At 39.6% G+C, this 18,614-nt stretch overlaps 1 protein-coding gene across 1 annotated transcript; it reads right to left on the bottom strand.

Moving 5' to 3' along the window:
- Positions 1-3,766: 3,766 nt before the first annotated feature.
- Positions 3,767-9,830, bottom strand: LOC124873221 (placenta-specific gene 8 protein-like). The gene is made up of 4 exons (XM_047373709.1): positions 9,782-9,830; positions 4,452-4,555; positions 4,199-4,365; positions 3,767-4,121 (listed from the first exon to the last, which is right to left on the bottom strand). Exons 2-4 carry the CDS (start codon positions 4,516-4,518, stop codon positions 3,909-3,911), a joined length of 447 nt encoding a protein of 148 aa, XP_047229665.1. The 5' UTR covers positions 4,519-4,555; positions 9,782-9,830; the 3' UTR covers positions 3,767-3,908.
- Between the last annotated feature and the right edge of the window lie 8,784 nt (positions 9,831-18,614).

Below are 18,614 nucleotides of genomic sequence, written 5' to 3'. Positions count from 1 at the left end.
ATAGGATCATGGTTTAGCAGCAAATGAGTCCACCTTGCTAAAAGCTTATTTTAGAATACCCCTCTGAAAGAGCCAGTCTGTGAAAAACTTAGAAATATCAAATATTCATCTGTTTTTCACCCTCTGGTAAAGTTAATATGTTTATTTGAAATCTGGACAGTAGATTCGTTTGACATAACCTTGCATGGATGTTTTCCTTTTCTATCAAGAACTTTATAATTTTAGATCTTATCTTAGTAAGTCCCCATATACTGCCTATTTATACTATTCCTGCTTTTATAGGGACATGTTTGGATATTATGAACATGCAACTTTCCACATTCCCAATATTTATCTGGGTGGAGTGTTATTGTTTCTTGTTGATCAGATTTTATATATATTTTTTAACATGCAAAACTGTTTATTTCTTTTAAACAGGTAACCTCCCTGAATGAATCGATGCATTTTTAAATGGAGGAAGTGGAAATCTGTGCAGTAAAGTTAATTTCAATTAAAACTTATTTATAAGATAATATTACTAAAGCTTTTAAAACTCTGAGTCAATCATATTTATAAGAACATTTCTTACTATACAAATTATACAAATCCTTCAGTAAACCATACTGCAAGACCTTGATTTATCCTAACTTTCCTGACCCCTGGAATGACTTACCTGATTAGCTGAGAAGACCTGAGATTGTAGGAAATAAGCTTCAAAACATCTTTTTAATTTAGCATTTAAATGGCTTTTTATTTGTCTAACAATCTTAATTCTTCACTCAGCTTCGATTGGCCTTTGCATCTCTAGTTTAATTTAATTTTTAAATTCCTGAGTAAATTTTTCACCTGAGTAACAAAATGCTATCCTTTACTTTTTTAAATTTATTTAGCTACTTAGTTTAAAAGATCAGACAAAGAGCCTATAGATTTATTTTCTTATATATTTTGCTCTCAACATTTGGTGTTTTTTAATCTGTGTAAAGGAAATCTGTTTGTCAAATGCCCCTTTCCCATCTGTTTCACATGTACATTTTTCATAGCCTTGAAAAATGATACCCCTTTAAAAATTTTCACATTTTATCACATAACATAATGCCTGCAGTACATTTTATTTTGATTGTTTGAGATAGACCCGTGTCTCCTTCAGCTTTGAGCACCAAGATAAATATTTGCTCATTGTTTCTATAGCTGCACGGTGGTGCAGTTGGTAGCACTGTTGCCTTGCAGCAAGAAGGTCCTGGGTTCGATTCCCAACCGGGGGTCTTTCTGCATGGAGTTTGCATGTTCTCCCCGTGCATGCGTGGGTTCTCACCGGGTACTCTGGCTTCCTCCCACAGTCCAAATACATGCCTATTAGGTTAATTGGTAGCTCTAAATTGCCCTTAGGTGTATGAATGAATGAGTGTGTGCATGATTGTTTGTGTGTTGCCCTGCGATGGACTGGTGACCTGTCCAGGGTGTACCCTGCCTCTCGCCCATAGACTGCTGGAGATAGGCACCAGCTACCCTGTGACCCACTATGGAATAAGTGGTAGAAAATGACTGACTGACTGTTTCTATAGCTCAAATATAGACATAGGGGATGAAGAACATCAATTTCCAAATGTAGCTAAAAATTCCCAGTTATATTTTTAAGTCTAGGTCATCCTAATTACTGTTGAGGTAAAATAATGCCATCACTGATATCCCTGCGGCCTCAACGTCACGCCAAAACAAATTCCTTGTATGTCCAAAAACGTATTTGGCAATAAAGCTTTTCTGATTCTGATTCAGTCCGGATGTCGTGAGAAAGAACAAAGAAGAGCAGGAAATTAAGATTAACACAGGATTAATTGGGTAGATAATAAGTCCAATGATGTCCAATGCAAAAAAGAATACAAACAGAATTAAGCAAAGAAAGAAAATTACCTAAGGCCTTAGGGAGAGAGCTCGGGTTTCAGCAAAGCATGGCTGTCTTTACCGAGACTTCTGCCTCATCACAGATGCCAGAACATCTCATACCATCTACTTCAAAGCTTACTGACTGAGCCTCCCCATTATGCAGTCTGGCACTGTAAATCAGCCAAGCCCCACTGGTGGGTAGTTTATCATCTATACCATGCCCAAAAGTCGACATGTATTGCTTTATTGCCTATACAGCCAGCATTTGCTGCTTACAGCTGCTGAGAACCTCCTAACCTCTGTTTCACCCTTGTTCCAACCTGACTCCTGCTGTGACCCTGTGACTTCTCTCCTCAAGGCTCACACATGTTAAATCTTAGTTTTATGTTCCCACATGCAAACTAAACACATATATGAAACTAAATGATTTTAATTCTCAACATTACGCTTTGATCTAACTATAATATTGTAGCTCTGACTATAGGCTTAAGGTTGTTGTCTTGCTGGAGGGTGAACATCAACCCCAGTCTCAGTCTCCAATGATTGCCCTCTGCTTTAAACGTCTTCGTAACTTTATTCCTGTTCTATCTGCGGTGTTTTCTTGGTCTTTATCCTGCTGGTTGTTCACTTTTCATTTTTCCTTACAAATTTCTGAGGCCTTCACAGAAAGGGAATATTTATACTAAGATTAAATTGGAAACATATGCTTCTACAACTTTAGGAGGCAATTGGTTTAATCTGATTTTATTGAAGACTAAAAGAAAAAAAGGGACCGAATTCATATGCACATCCACTTTTTGGATTTTCATTTGTTGGAAAGTATGATACCATGCATAATTTTCCTTTCCCTTCACATCTTCACATTTCACTTCACACCTATGGCTGAGTGGCTGGGTTTACCCTGGACAGGTTGCATGTCCATCCAATGGGAAACACAAAGACGCACAGGACAAACAACCAGACACGCACACACTCTTACCTAAGGGAAATTTAGAGTAACCACTTAAACTAACAATCATGTTTTTTGGACTGTGGGAGGAAGCTGGAGTACCCAGAAAGAACCTATGGATGTGTAGGAAGAACATGTAAACTCCATGTAGAAAGACCCAGAAAGGCCAGACCCAGAATATCAAGAAATCATTTGTTTGAGTGAGTAAGTTTATATAGCTTTTGAGGTAGGAAAATTTTACTGGCCGTCAGTTAACTCTTACATTACTCCTCATCTCTCCCCGACTCTTTTATTTGGCACCCAAAGGACAATCCTCAGTCAGAGATCAGTTGTACGCTTCCACAAGTTTATAAAAAACCAATCTGAATTCAGAGAGGGGACACACACTCACACTGGTACCTGGAAACGTCTGTGTGTTGTCCGTTTTGGAGGGGCCACAAATACCTTTATATACCCCTCGCTGCTATGCAGTACACATACACAATCATTCTATCTGTGGATATCTCCCCAGCAACCATATAACCTCATATCCAAATAAGGAGTACTTCTGGTTCTTCTCTTATAACAAACTTATCGTGTCTGGCCCAATTTATGACCTTGCCCTCTCTGTGCGCTGTTCTCCCCTGTCTTCTTCTCCCCCATCAGTGATTCCTTGTCCTTCACTAATTTATGACTTTGGACTCTCTACTTCCCTCCCCAAGGACCTTGCACTTTCTATGCTTCACTCCCTAAGCTTGACCCCCCCTATGCTCTTTGTACACATGCCAGTTACACACAGAGATAGTTAATATTACACACATAAATAGTTTATATTCTACAAGCTACACGTGTCAAATGTTAATTTAAATTCTGTCATCTCAAATTTACATTTGGCTATAACAAATCATAATTTTGTCATTATTGCCTTAAATGAAATAATACAATAAACCAGACGTTTAAGACGTTTATTCATTCACACTAATTTAAATGTTTTTATCTCTTTCTTTCTCTACAAAACTGTAAACAGTTTATCACAAATTGACATTTTGGAATCATGATTTAAAAAGATCACTGTCTTGTGTTACATAGGTTAGATCAGATTAAAAAGCAAGCCCTTATATTAGTGTGAAGCCTGGATGACTACTGGGTGGCTTGCATAACCGCCTAGAGAAGGCATCATCATCACTGGAGCAGGCTGCATGTTGATGACAGTTGGAGACTGTGCACTGATGACGACGGGGTTTTTCTTGCGATGTTTCAACTCACGATACATCTGACACCAGGACAAGGTTGTACAGCACCAGGAAATAAAAATGTCTTTACAGAGGGAGCCCTAGGAATGCACACATTAAAATGGTCTTTGTTAGTGTGATTTGTATTACATTGTAAAAACATCTAATCTTGTCGTACCTTGATTCCATATTTGTGTCGCATGGCAGCTCTCAAGGACAAGGCTCCAGGAGGAATGGACCCATAATATGAAGCACATAGATCACATAAGGGGAGACAATTGTTCTCTCCAAATTGTCTGGAAACTGTGCCAGCAAGGCAAATGCTGCACCAGAAACCATAGCAGCCTAAAAAACATAAATGCACAGAAACTAAGTGATCAAGGGATGTTTACCTTTTTATTTTTAGCAGATTTACAAAGTTTGACTCTTACATGTACTGGCATCCTCAAAGCAGTCGCAGAGACCACTGTTCCAGTCTGTCAGGGGTTTCTCTTCCATCAGATGTTAAAATTCAGACACGAACTGTGACCTCACCCTGTTAAATCAATGTATTCCAAGATTCACAGTAAAGAATCAATACTCAGTGTTGAAAATCCTACTCTATATCCTTTATTTTGCAGTCAGTCATTTGCTCTACTACTTGTTTATTTTCACCTATTCAAAATCTGCACTTTCGGAAAACCCTTTTACAAGAAATGGTCAACAAACTCCATTTGTATGTACTTTTAAATGTTTACGATCTTTAATCGATGATCAATTAACTTATAAAATATTCTTAAAAGTTTAGTATATTTTAACAAGCAAACTTTTATTTGGATTTTATTACAAAAACAAGTCTTGCTTTCTAATTTATGTAAAACAGAAAATAGTGCAAACAACTTTTTAACCTGTAAATGACTACGGTGATGTGCTCTATCTGAACATTTCAGTTCGCTGTCTCCAGATGCTCGATAGTAATTACCATGGGTCACTGAGATTCATTACTACCCCTGGGATCATAAGGTTTGTTATGATGAGAGTCAGTGATATTAAGGGATGTTTTGATCTGTTTTTGCCATTGTCACAAAAAAGTCAGTGTTCCTTTGACCAACATTGACAGAAAAAAAGTCCACAGCAAAATGTGGAATGACATTGATGAGGAACAACTGGATGGTAATGTTCTCCTTGCTTGAGTGGAGATCCAACAGTGAGGCCACTGATGGTGTGTGGGATGCAACAACGGAAAAAAACAAACAAAATGATGGAATGTGATACCAATGTCCACGCTTCATAAAGACACAGCTGTCATCAGGAAGTGACAAAAAGCCCATAATCATCCTGGACTATAGCAAAAACAAGTGGACAACTTGGACAAGCTGACTGCCAACGACTGACTGCAATGCTTGCCAGCAAATGACCAGGAGATTGCCAATGGTTGTTTTACAACATCCTTGATGTGTCTGCATACAATGCAGAGAATATTTTTTAAATCTGAGCTAGGACATTTCCTTGTCAAGGTGCACACTGTGCAAAGGGCCCTGAGACCTCCTCCCCAGGGAGATACATTTGATTTTATGGTGAAAAAATATGAACCAAAATGCACTGAATGCATCAAAGAATGGGTTAGATTTAAATTGTCCTGCTGATTTAACAAAAAAGTTGAGGTCAGTAGTCAGTCTGTAGTAGTTTTCTTTAATTTTCCTTACTTTCCTTTATCATGCCACTGCAATGTATTTTTTAAATGTTGTTGTCATTATGTAAAGTACTTTGAATAACCTTGTTGCTGAAATGTACTAAACAAATTGCCTTGCCTTGCGTACAAATGTTTAATGCCTCTACTGCAACAAAGGAACACAGTACTGTCACTTTTTGCATCTAAAAGTATACAAATACACCTGCATGTTCTTGGGCACAGCTTTTATGTTTTATATCTATTTTGAAAAAAAACAAACATTGTTTTTGCCTTTTTGCTTTTCTTGACTTAAATGTATATCTATATATGGGTCAATATTGACCAGTAACTAATATATGTTACTATAGTTAATAATATTAAAATGAAAAAAAATATTTTTGATCATTTAAAATATTTATATTATTCTCTTCGGAGTCCATTTGTCAATGTATTATAATCAAAATAAGGGGTGTATTGTCTATAAAAAGGCCCAGGGGGCCACAATAAAACAAATCTTTCATGGACAGGGAAGCTAAACAATGTAACCAAGAGTTAAGAAGTAAAATGTTTTTAGGGTATGTCATAGCTGATTTTAATGGGACATATCATGCTTTTAAATCCTTTCTTTTCACACTGAAATCATACAGTTGTGGTCTATATAAAACTGAACTACAATGCTTTGGTCTGAATTCCATGTTATTGTAGCTCCACAGGCTCCTTTGTGTCTGATAGTTTTGGTGCCCTCTCTTTAAATGCTTTTGAGGCACTTGTCACCCCAACTTCCTCCAGGTCAAAGAGCCCTGCACGTTACCCTGTTCGTCCTTTTTTGTAGTTTGATAACAGAGATATTACTAGCGGCACAGAAACAAGACATAAACAGAAAAAACAATGCAAAACTGTTTATGTAATAATACTATTCAAAACACAGTGTGGTTCTTTCTTAAGGTTTGTTGTCATTAAGCGTTATTTGCAGCTTACAGCTTTGCTGTATCCGTCGTTTACACAGAGAGAAGGAACTGACTCCTTAATCAGATGAAGTCTTTGGCGGAGTTTGCTGAAGCATTTGTGCTTGAAGTGCTTAGTCCAAACAAGGAGGAATTTCCCAACTGATATGGGTACATTTCCATGAAAATTTTAACCAGGCACTTAGAAGAGATTCTGACGCTGGGGGACGGTGTAATAAATTGTGTAGGATAATACACCCAACAGCTGAATATTTAGACTTATCTACTTGCAGTGTTGGCATACTTGAGCTTGAACTTCAAAATTGCAGCGTTGGGGTCATCCGTTTTGGTCGAACGGACCAAATAGGCTGCGCAGTTCAACACGTGCAGCTCAACAGACATCGCAGCTCTGACGTCACCCAGGATTACAAAATCTGCGGAAAATAAACTTTCTTTGCCATTTCCAGCGTGTCTGACGGGACGACGCATCGGAGGCGCATATCTGGAGAGACAAAAGCTCGCAGGCGAACTTTTCTTCCACACGGCCATTCCTGGAAGAGCTTGACAGCTGGAAATCTGTCTGATACAAGAAGGTCATAAGATTCATATACTGATCGAAGACCCCGCCGACATTCGGCGCAGGTGAAAACCCACAGAGGTTTTATTGACAAGGAGAGCAGTTTCCCCTTGTGATTCAGTCAACTAAACGGTTCTTCATATTTCCCCCTTTTGGACGGATGAGAAGTTTACCGTTTTTCTTTTGAGTTGGTCATGGATGCGTGATCCCTCCCCCACTCGTTTTTCTTCTGACCTGACCCATCCTTAACCGGTGGAGAGAAGAAATCAATGTCAAAGTAATTTTGTTCTTTTTCGCTATTAAATCGGATAGATTTAGAAGTCTGGGCATGGTCAGGCAAAGTTAAGGTGATTTAGAATCACCAGTAGTTAATCCAAGGTATCAAATTATTGCATGCAATACTGATTGAAGTCTGTTATGCTGAGCCGTTTTGATTTGCTGTGCAAGTGTGATGAATCACGTAGCACGGATGTGATCAGCAAGGTGCTTGTTCATGTTTTTGTCCGGCTGATCATCATCATCCGGCTGATGAACAGCCAGGAGTTAGAAGTTGGACTTTTAAACTTTTTCCATTCAAAGCAACTGTGCTCTGGGCCTCACCTGACCACTCCTGTGTTTCAGTTTTATTACTGGAGTTTTCCACTGAGTTCCCGCCTCAGAGTTTTATGACTCTTTGTTCGAGATTTGGGGCAATCAGCTGCTAGTGGCTAAGAGCACAGCCCACCGTCTACCAGCTGATCGCCGCAATCGAGACATCAGCACACCAGGAGGGCTTCTCTTTCCATGTAAACCAAATTGCACATTTTGTCCATGAAACTGCTGGTTTGAACTTTGTAGACACTCAAAGCGCATATATTTTATTTTATTATTATTGTTAGGTAGTCATTTTTATTGTGTAGAATAGTGCTTGTTAGTTAGGTGAAGGTTTTTGGACCAGAATAATGGTATATCAGAATTATTTGGCTTCAATAAATCTTCACATATATAATTAAGAGAAGTGTTTGTGTTTATTTCGTGCAGGAGTGATTTATCTGTCAAAATAAGGTCGAAGATCCCCACCTTTGGTGAAGCGGTGGACATGGTTTTTGATTAATAATTATCAATTATTAATGAGAATTTACTAATTGAAAATATTAAGGACTTTGAGCCGATAATCACAACACCAGAGGACATATTCCATTTGTAAGAAATAATTTTTCTGAATTATGATTTTCAATTATAATTTTTGATAAATATTAACTAATCAATAATCATAATCCTCACAGCAGCGAGAAATAAAAATGGTGGAGATGCAAAATCGATTAGCTGGAAGTCCATGACCTTGTGTAGCTGGTCCACAGCAAATACTATGAAGTAATAGTTCAAAAAACGTAACAGAGAATAGAGAAAACTGAACAGACGGAAAAAGATGACCCAAGCAGAATATAAAGATATGCATGCAGCCCCTGGAGAGACTAAATTCAATTTGTCTGCTCTCCTGCAGTCTCCAAGTACACAACTAAATGTATTTAACAGCTAAAAAAGTGGATTTTGCATGATATGTTACCTTTAAGACAAAACCCACATAAGAGATAGTAACAGAAAGCTAACACAAGAAGAAGATTAAGACTCTGTTCTGGATATGCATCACTGGAAATGGTCCTTGTTTTGTTCCCAGAGAGATCTGTTGTCAGTTGTGAGATCCTCAACAATGTCTTATTTCAGGCTTGCCTTTCCTAACTTATTTTCAAGTATGCATGGGCCAGTGGTTCCAGCAAAACCTCAAAAAATCATCTGCCATATTCCTACAGTTTAAATTGCTTTAATGCAATTCCTCAGACAGTGCCAGAGGTTTTTTTTTTCAGGTGTGTTGCTCATTGAGTAGCAGAGCTTACCCTGCCAGACCTTTTGCTATGTGCTGCTGGTCAGCTGGCTGAATTTAATTGGATATATTTCAGGTCACAACAAAACACTTTGTAAGGATCCCCAATCTAACTCTTATAAATCGTATGTTTTAGTAATGTAGTTGCGATCTAAGAGTGAAATCTTGTTAAGCAGCTGACTGTGGACTGGCTACCTGAGCTGTCAGACTGACTAGTTAACCAGCTAATATTAGCTTGTTATATTTTATGTTACTTTATAATGAGCAGAAAAGCAGAATCGGAATATTCTGAAAAATAAGCACGTAAAACCACTACTAAATTCATCAGCTTTATTTTGGAGGTTGCCCTACAGGTAAGGTCTACCTACCAAAATTACAATAACTAAATTTATTATGTCACAGTATTATCACTGTTACATTATTTTAGCAGCACTATGAATAATTGTTGCTGATGTTAAGAAACATCAGTTTGGTCATATTATACAATTTGTTTTGCAAATGCCTTGAAAACTTTATTCATTACGTGATAGTTCTATACTTGACATTGTTACTGTCATTGTAATGGATGGCATTCGAAAATCTCTTTATTACTAATGAGACGAGGTAATGCTGTTTCGCATCAGTCATTTCTGTTTATGGGAATAGCATTGGGTCTTGTAAAAAAAAAAAGGTTTTTTAAATGTTTCAAAACTAAATCAAACTTTCTAATAAACAAAAAAAAATCTTACCTGACAAATCAACAAACTTTGGTCCAGATCAAGTCTTGCTATCTCTTGGTGGTGTGTTGAAAGAGCACTGGTTGTTTAGGGTGTGGTCCCTGAGTTATTCAGATCCCAGGGGAAAAGATGCAAACTAACTCTACCTTTTTTTCTTTCTTTTTTTTTTTGGTGTAGACATGCTAACTTCTGTCCCATACAATTGAAGGGCTGTGCTCCATTTGCATACATGCTCATGTAGCTGCCATTCATTTGCCTTTTCACTTCTGGGATTTGTATTCCACAGTTTCACTTTAAATTTCCAAAGCACAGATTGCACATATGCCACTTAATTTATGAAATAATACACTCTCAATATTTGCGAACTTCAGATCCAGACATGGATCTGACAGCACATGAAAATGTAACAGGCATTATACATGTTGTCATAATTATTGTTTTTTACTCCACCTGTGAGCTTGCTTGTGTATATAAGGTTTCTCCATAAGAATATTCAATGGCAGGGGTGTGGGGGCCACAGAACCTGCCCCCCTGAACCCGAGACATCTGAGCAGACACCCAAAGCATGGGAATCCCGGGGGACCACAGGCAGGGCTACCTGCTCTTTGTCTGACACGTCACCCAGAGCCTGATTGCCATAAGCCATAGCCTCTAGGATCTTTCGAGTACCGTACTCAAATCCCTCCACCACGTTAAGGTGGCCGTTTAAGGAGGGATCATTAAGCATCTGATAATTGGATATTTTTCATGCTTTTGGACTCAGCCTTTTTCCAGCACATTTGTTTTCCTGTTTTAATCATCTCTACAAGTAACAATGCATAAAATAGGGTATGTCAGTTTTGGGGGTTCTGCAGCTGCTCATTGCTGCATGAAACTGCTAAACTTTCCATGTGCCATCCAGTGGTGTGATGAGGGGCTTAAGGCAACCATGAGCAACTCAGAGAGCAACTGCACATAAGTAGTTTTTTGAGAGCATTTGTTTGTGTTGGTTTTCATGAAGTGTGCAACAAATTAAACATTGTGTTTGTTTTATTTCTGGTGTCTCAGAGAGCAGCAGAGACAGATGCCAGGAAAGCCAAGGCCAAAGATAAGAAGCTGCATGGTGAGAAAGAGGCCCTTCTGGGGGCTCTAAAGATATTATTTAAACTTTGAATAGCTTAAGCTCAAAACAGAAACATTAACTCAATTCAGTTTATTTATAGTGCCAATTCACAACAAATATCAACTCAAGGCATTTTACAAAATAGAAAAAACTATTTATTACACAAAAACAATTTGTCAGTTCATTCCAATCATACAGACAGAATTAAACTCAATTATAAACATTCCAATATGATCCTAGTTATCAAACAATGCAGTCAAGTTTGGATTGTTATTCAAATTGACAAAAAGGTCATCTACCTAAGGCCAGGAGTACCTCCAGGGAAGAAAAAAAAATCGAAGGTAATATAAACTTGATAACAGCAGTAATTGCAGTTTATGCGTGACTGGAGAGTAGTAGAAGAATGTAGCAGAGTGAGGAAAGATGGTCATTATGTCCTCCATTATCCTAAGCCTGTAGCAGCATAACAAGAGATAGCTCAGGACACCTTGAGACGACATTGTTGTAAATAAGCGCTATATAAATAAATAAACTGAAACTATCTCTGTAGTTATGCTGCTATAGGCTTAGGCTGCTGGAGGACATAATGACCACTTTCACCCTCTTCGCTACATTCTCACACTACTCTCCAATTTTGCATTATTTGCTGTTATTTCAGTTTTTAACTTTATGTTCTCTCTCTTTTCTCTTCCTAGAAGCTACACCTGGCCTGACTCTGTGTCTACCTGTGACACCTTTCTGGAGAGGGTCATCGTCCAAGCTTCTGCTGGCAACAATTTAATGCTCACCTTCTACAGATGATCCACTTGGCCCTGTCTTTCAGTGTTTAACCCTTTCTCTCTCCTAGATATAGCAACTAACTGAGCTTTTACTGTACCTAATTATATGTGCTCTCTTTCAGACTCTATCCTTGAAAACTGGCTCAAAGTTTATCTGTTCTTTCTTTCCAGATGAAACAACTAAAGGAGCTACATCCACTAACGTTTACTTTTCCTTCCCATAGAAAGGACTCCTGGATCAGTGCTTCTTTGTTCTCTTTGTCTCTCTGATCTGTTCTTTCAAACCCCCAGTCGGTCATGGCAAATGGCCGCTCACACTGAACCTGGTTCTGCTGGAAGTTTCTTCCTGTTAAAAGGGAGTTTTTCCTCTCCACTGTCGCTACATGCATGCTCAGTATGAGGGATTGCTGCAAAGTCAACGCCAGTGACTGTCCACTGTTGCTACATGCTCATCCATGTTGGGATTATGATTATTGATTAATTAATATTTATCAATAATTATAATTAAAAATCATAATTTGAGAAAATTAATTTCTTAACCAAAAATCCTCAGTTATGAATCGAAACCAGAGATGTCTTCTGGTGTTGTAATTGTGGCTCAACGCCTTTGATAATTACAACCATTAAATACTCAGTAATAATTTATAACTATTACCAGGGATGTCACTGTTTAATCAACCGTTTCTGCTGAAACATGGGGAACTTTAACCTTATTTTGACTGACAAATCACTCTTGCACAAAATAAACACAAACGCCTTCTCTTTATCTACGTGACATTTATTAAATCAACAGCCCGATACAATCCGCTATCCGATTCAGTAATCTTCACCTAATCAAACATGCAAAGTTCTACACAAAAGGATAAAATATCTAACTAAAGAAAATAAAACAAAACAGCAGTGGTTGTGTATGGAATCAACCAGCAGTTATGGCAAAAGTGATAATCTGACAAAAGAATGTGGTGTTGAACGGAGTTTTGGGAGCATAGCCCAAACTGTAACTCAGTTATACTAAGTCATAAAGCATCCCCCTACTCTGGGCGGGGGTCCGCGCACACAAAGAGTTGTAAAACCTTTGGCGCCAAGCTAGTAAAACATGAAGCTGAAGACAGAAAATGGTAGAATTTCACCATAAGGTTATTATAGCAGTTCCCTTTTACCGCGCATCTGCGCTCAGGTGTTCGCATGGTAAAGACACAACTTGTGAGACTCGGCGGCCTCAGACAGCAACGGCAAGTTTCAAAACGATGGCATGCACATACAATTCAGAACACATTAGACTCTAAATGGCGACTCTAAACCCTACTCTACCCTGCCCACGCTATTCCTAATAAAAAGTAAAATAAAGGATGGGTTTTACTTGTGATCTGACCGTCAGCAGTCGACTGGAACAAAACAAGGTGGCAATCCGTCTCCTTGAAACCTTAGTGAGGCTTTTTTCTTTTGTTACGTGTTAAACTCACGTCTTCGATCGGCAAAGTGAAATGTCTGGCCTTCTTATTCCAGAAACCTCTTTCGTGAATTTTTTGTTGGCCAACGAAGGGGAATGAATGAAATCCACTTGGGACTTTTCTCCAGAATTGATGCGCTTCAGTTGCTGGTCCGGTTTCCAGCGTGAAAATGGTGGGCCGTCTCATACTTTGTTATATGGTTGACGGTGGCCTCAGGGCTGCGACGCCCCCATCTTATCAGCCGCGGTGCCCGCTGGAATTTGTAGGAACAGGCTATCCTGCGGTACAAAATGGCCGATGACGTTGGAAAGGCACAGTGGCGTCCAGCAACGTGCAAATGGCCCAATATTCAGCAAATAAGTGGTCCAACATCCAGGAGGAGTGAATGCTACAAATCTCTGAGTCGATGCAATCTGCTGGGTTTCCTTAGATAGAAAAACGTTGCATCCAATTTGAATAAATAACTGAATCTGACTGCACTGTTCAATGGTTAGGATTAATTGGAATGTACACTGCTCAAAAAAAATAAAGGAACACTTAAACAACACAATATAACTCCAAGTAAATCAAACGTCTGTGAAATCAAATTGTCCACTTAGGAAGCAACACTGATTGACAATCAATTTCACAGCTGTTGTGCAAATGGAATAGACAACAGGGGAAAATCTTTGGTGATTAGCAAGACACACTCAATAAAGGAGTGGTTCAGCAGGTGGGGACCACAGACCACTTCTCAGTACCTATGCTTTCTGGCTGATGTTTTGGTCACTTTTGAATGTTGGTGGTGCTTTCACACTCGTGGCAGCATGAGACGGACTCTACAACCCGAACAAGTGGCTCAGGTAGTGCAGCTCATCCAGGATGGCACATCAATGCGAGCTGTGGCAAGAAGGTTTGCTGTGTCTGTCAGCGTAGTGTCCAGAACCTGGAGGCGCTACCAGGAGACAGGCCAGTACACCTGGAGATGTGGAGGAGGCCATAGGAGGGCAACAACCCAGCAGCAGGATCCCTACCTTGGCCTTTGTGGAAGGAGGAACAGGAGGAGCACTGCCAGAGCCCTGCAAGATGACCTCCAGCAGGCCACAAATGTGCATGTGTCTGCACAAACGGTTAGAAACCGACTCCATGAGGATGGTATGAGGGCCTGACATCCACAAATGGGGGTTGTGCTCACAGCCCAACACCGTGCAGGACGCTTGGGATTTGCCAGAGAACACCAGGATTGGCAAATTCGCCACTAGCGCCCTGTGCTCTTCACAGATGAAAGCAGGTTCACACTGAGCACATGTGACAGACGTGACAGAGTCTGGAGATACCGTGGAGATTGATCTGCTGCCTGCAACATCCTTCAGCACCGGTTTGGCAGTGGGTCAGTAATGGTGTGGGGTGGCATTTCTTTGGAGGGCCGCATGGCTCTCCATGTGCTTGCCAGAGGTAGCCTGAGATGAGATCCTCAGACCCCTTGTGAGACCATATGCTGGTGCGGTTGGCCCTGGGTTTCTCCTAATGCAGGACAATGCTAGACCTCATGTGGCTGGAGTGTGTCAGCAGTTCCTGCAAGATGAAGACATTGAAGCTATGGACTGGCCCGCCCGTTCCCCAGACCTGAATCCGATTGAGCACATCTGGGACATCATGTCTCGCTCCATGCACCACAGACTGTCCAGGAGTTGGTGGATGCTTTAGTCCAGGTTTGGGAGGAGATCCCTCAGGAGACCATCTGCCGTCTCATCAGGAGCAGGCCCAGGCGTTGTAGGGAGGTCATTCAGGCACGTGGAGGCCACACACAATACTGAGCCTCATTTTGACTTGTTTTAAGGACATTACATCAAAGTTGGATCAGCCTGTAGTGTGTTTTTCCACTTTGATTTTGTGTGTAACTCCAAATCCAGGCCTCCATTGGTTAATAAATTTGATTTCCATTGAGGATTTTTGTGTGATTTTGTTGTCAGCACATTCAACTTTGTACAGAACAAAGTATTCAATGAGAATATTTCATTCATTCAGATACAGGATGTGTTATTTGAGTGTTCCCTTCATTTTTTTGAGCAGTGTATGTACTTGACTTTACTGAAGTGCCTTGAGAGAAAATGTGTTTTGAATTAACGCTTTGTAAATAAACTGAATTGAATTGACTATCTGAGCCACTCCTAGGCGCTTTATCAGAAAGGAAAGTTTTAAGTCTAGTCCTAAAAGTAGACAGGGTTTCTGCCTCAGAGACATGTCATAATGCTGAACAGCTGTTTGACCCACATGCAAAACCACACCCAGGAAACACAGAGCAGTTTAACCAGTTTATTCTCTGCAGCTTAGTTCTAATACTGAGCAGAGTCCTGCATATAATATATTCTAACTTTAAATCCAGCAGTTCAATGGAGGAATCAGAGGTTTGTTAGAGAATATTGATGGACAAACAGCACCATAAAGAACACAACAGAGGTAGACTGAAATTTGCCCACATGGACAATACAAAAGCTTTCTGGAAGAAGGTTTTGTGGTAAGATGACAAAGATTGAGCTGTTTGGCATCAATGACAAAAATTGTGTTTGGAGTAATCAAGTGAGGCTGTCAAATCTAAAAACACTCTACTAATTGTCAAACATGCATCATGCTGTGGTACTGTTTTCTTGCTAGTGGTGCATTGCACAACATGAAAGGAATACTGAAGATAAACCATTTCCATATTCTTCAAATACACATTAAATCAACAGCCAGTAGGTTAGCATTACGATTATGGAATGTCCTTGATCTCAACCTTGTTAAAAAGCAGGGTCTGTGCCAGAACACCACTCAGTTTAAATGATCTCTACCATTTCTGCCATAAGTGGTAACATGTCTAGCTGGAATTAAACCAGATACTTGTTAAGGGCTACAAAAAGCATGTAGTTGACCTGCGGTTTGCTAAGGAACATTCATCCAAGTATTAGTCAGGGTATCTGTGTTGGGACCCAGCCATGGATTTCAACATTAAACTCTGGTACAAACTCTTCTGGAACTTTTCAAAAGAAAGTGCATTAACCTTCTTCCGACACAGCCAGGAAACGGGATAACTGCGGACTTCCTGTGACGCCACTACCCAAATAAAAGCACAGCTGTTGCTACCTCCGCCCTCTTTCCACACGGCCTCTAGTGGGACCGGTCAGGAGAGGCCCAGCGTGCTGATGTCTCTTTGGTGGCAAAAAGACATAAACTCTTCAAACTGGATCCAAGGAAGCCATACGATCATCGATTATATGCACAAGTTAAGTATGAGTGAAGCACTGTTTGTGTACCCGGTGATTTCATTCATAAAAAGGGGAAATTAACGTATAAGCATTGCTGACTTTCTCTCCCACCACTGCAGAAACAAACGGTGTTCGAGAGAAGCCCCTGCAAAGACGCGGTCTCCCAGTCTGGGAGCAGCACTAGCGCTAAGATGACGGACCAAGAAACTACGGTACAAAGCTAGGTAATGTCTTAATGTCGTTAATATATGCTCTTGGTCCGTTCTTTTGGCGCTAGTGCTGCTGCTTCTTCTTCTTCTCTTCTTCTGCTGGCGGTTCGCAACAAATTCAGAGGTGCATACCGCCACCTACTGTACATCATTGTATAACTCCACCCACTATATTCTGAGCCTGAGGTCACGTGACACCAAGTCACTGATGTAAATTCGTATTCTCAAAGAAAAGAAATCATATTCACAAACTGCTATAGAATATTGTATTCATAAAGAATAAACCACAACTGTAAACTTGAACTTTGTGTTTGGAATTTCTTGAAACTGTAACATTTTATTTTGTATTCTTACAGAGAAAATATACAATACCTCTTTTGGATTTTACTTATGCACAACTATTGACTAATATGCACACATTTCCGTCTTTACATACACATTGTTTTTGACAGCGTTCTTACCCCATAGGAAGACACCAGAGACCGCATCACCGTGTTAACCCGTGTGGTCAGCGGACAGGACGGACCGCCCAGCTACAGCTCCGGAGCTAACCCTTTTGTTCACAGAGCGAACGCATCTTCAACCTCCCGCGAAGCTACCGAGCTAACCGCTTGTTGACTGTGGACGTTTCTTCAAACTTCACCCCTTGAACAACATTTCCTCACCATGGACAGAGGTTAGGTTTGGGCAGATTAGTAGTTAGGATAAAATGATCTGAACGTTTCATTCTATGAAGTTTGGTTTTGTTTGTGTGAAACTCTGCTATCTTAGTGCTAGCAGGCTATCTGCAGCACACGTGCCATGCTTGTGTTCTGTGTTTGTGTGTTTTTAATTTAAGTCAAACTTTACTTAAAGGGTTATTTTAAACACAGAAGATTACTCATAACGCACCGTCTGCGCTTGTGCATTTTAACACTTAACGGTATATTTAAAGGTGTGTGTTCTGGTGCTAAATAATACTTACCCAGAAAGGTTTAGTCTTCAATCCAGTAAATAATAGTCCCTAAACATCATTTACTAGATTTGATAACTAAGTAAACACCATTAAGCCCCATTTCTCCAGAAAGATTTGGCTCGTTTCCAAAATACTCTCTTAATAATATTTCTTTAAATATTATTTTAATAAACAAAGGCAGCTAATGAGACACCATTGAGAATTAGTCATCCAGAAGGTTGGTTTTATTCAGCAGATCATTCTTTAAAACATTATTTTAATAAAATAAAATTTTAGCTGATCTTGCGTTGTGAATGGTTGACTAAATGTTGCTGATTATTGCCTAAGTTAGTTCTAAGACTAACTTAACTTTACTTCCAGATTCTTCAAAATAATCCTTGGTTCTCAAACATAAACATTGCATGGTAATGTTGCATCACTCTTTTGGTCATGGTTTTCAATCATCCTTAATCATGTTTATATTGTACATAACTCATTAGTCTTCCTTATTCTTTAATTCTGCTTGGCAGTTTAGTTGGATTGTTTTAGCATAGTAAAGAGTTTGTTGATTGAAATATGTTTGACTTTGAGTTGACTTATTTTTGTTAATAAATTCTTGTATTTTAAGAAATTGTGTGAATTCATTCCATGTGTGCAGAGTTTATGCTGTTCAATAATGTCAGAGCTCGTCTCACACCTTTCTATTTTGTCCTAATACCATCACCTTACTGGGCTGGTATTCACAGGACAACCCTTAACAGACCGAAATATTATTTGATAAAATATTAATATTAAATAATATTCTCAAATTAATAATCACAACATCTGTATATGTGAGATCCAGAGCCAGTCCGCCAGACAGATACTTGTAACCAGATGTTAGCTGTTGATTTGTTGGTCCTTGGGGATTTTGTCTGGAGCTGGTCCCGGGTCCGCCCACACCTCACAGAATCTGAAGCAGAAGGCACAATGTGAATACTTCGAAGTACAGAGCAAAGCCAAAGCACACGACGGTTTGATGTTACCACAGTGGCAAAACACTCAGCCAAAGAGATTGGCAGCTTGGCTCCTATATACTCCTTCCCGGTGAGCCCTAACGAGCTCTGGATGAGGAACACCTGTCACTGCCCAACTCCTCATGCTCAC

The sequence above is a fragment of the Girardinichthys multiradiatus genome, chromosome 9 (assembly GCF_021462225.1).
Source record: "Girardinichthys multiradiatus isolate DD_20200921_A chromosome 9, DD_fGirMul_XY1, whole genome shotgun sequence".
In the NCBI taxonomy this organism is placed as follows: domain Eukaryota; kingdom Metazoa; phylum Chordata; class Actinopteri; order Cyprinodontiformes; family Goodeidae; genus Girardinichthys; species Girardinichthys multiradiatus.
Note: the sequence above shows the minus strand (reverse complement) of the source record. Positions and strands in the feature narration are given on the sequence as shown.

Bases quoted from the DNA above. Each gene is read 5' to 3' on its own strand.
- LOC124873221 (XM_047373709.1), bottom strand. From the start codon at position 4,518: ATGGAAGAGAAACCCCTGACAGACTGGAACAGTGGTCTCTGCGACTGC. The intron at 4,366-4,451 runs GTAAGAGTCAAA...TATGTTTTTTAG, and splicing joins CTTTGAGGATGCCAGTACAT to GCTGCTATGGTTTCTGGTGC. The intron at 4,122-4,198 runs GTACGACAAGAT...GTGCATTCCTAG, and splicing joins GACACAAATATGGAATCAAG to GGCTCCCTCTGTAAAGACAT.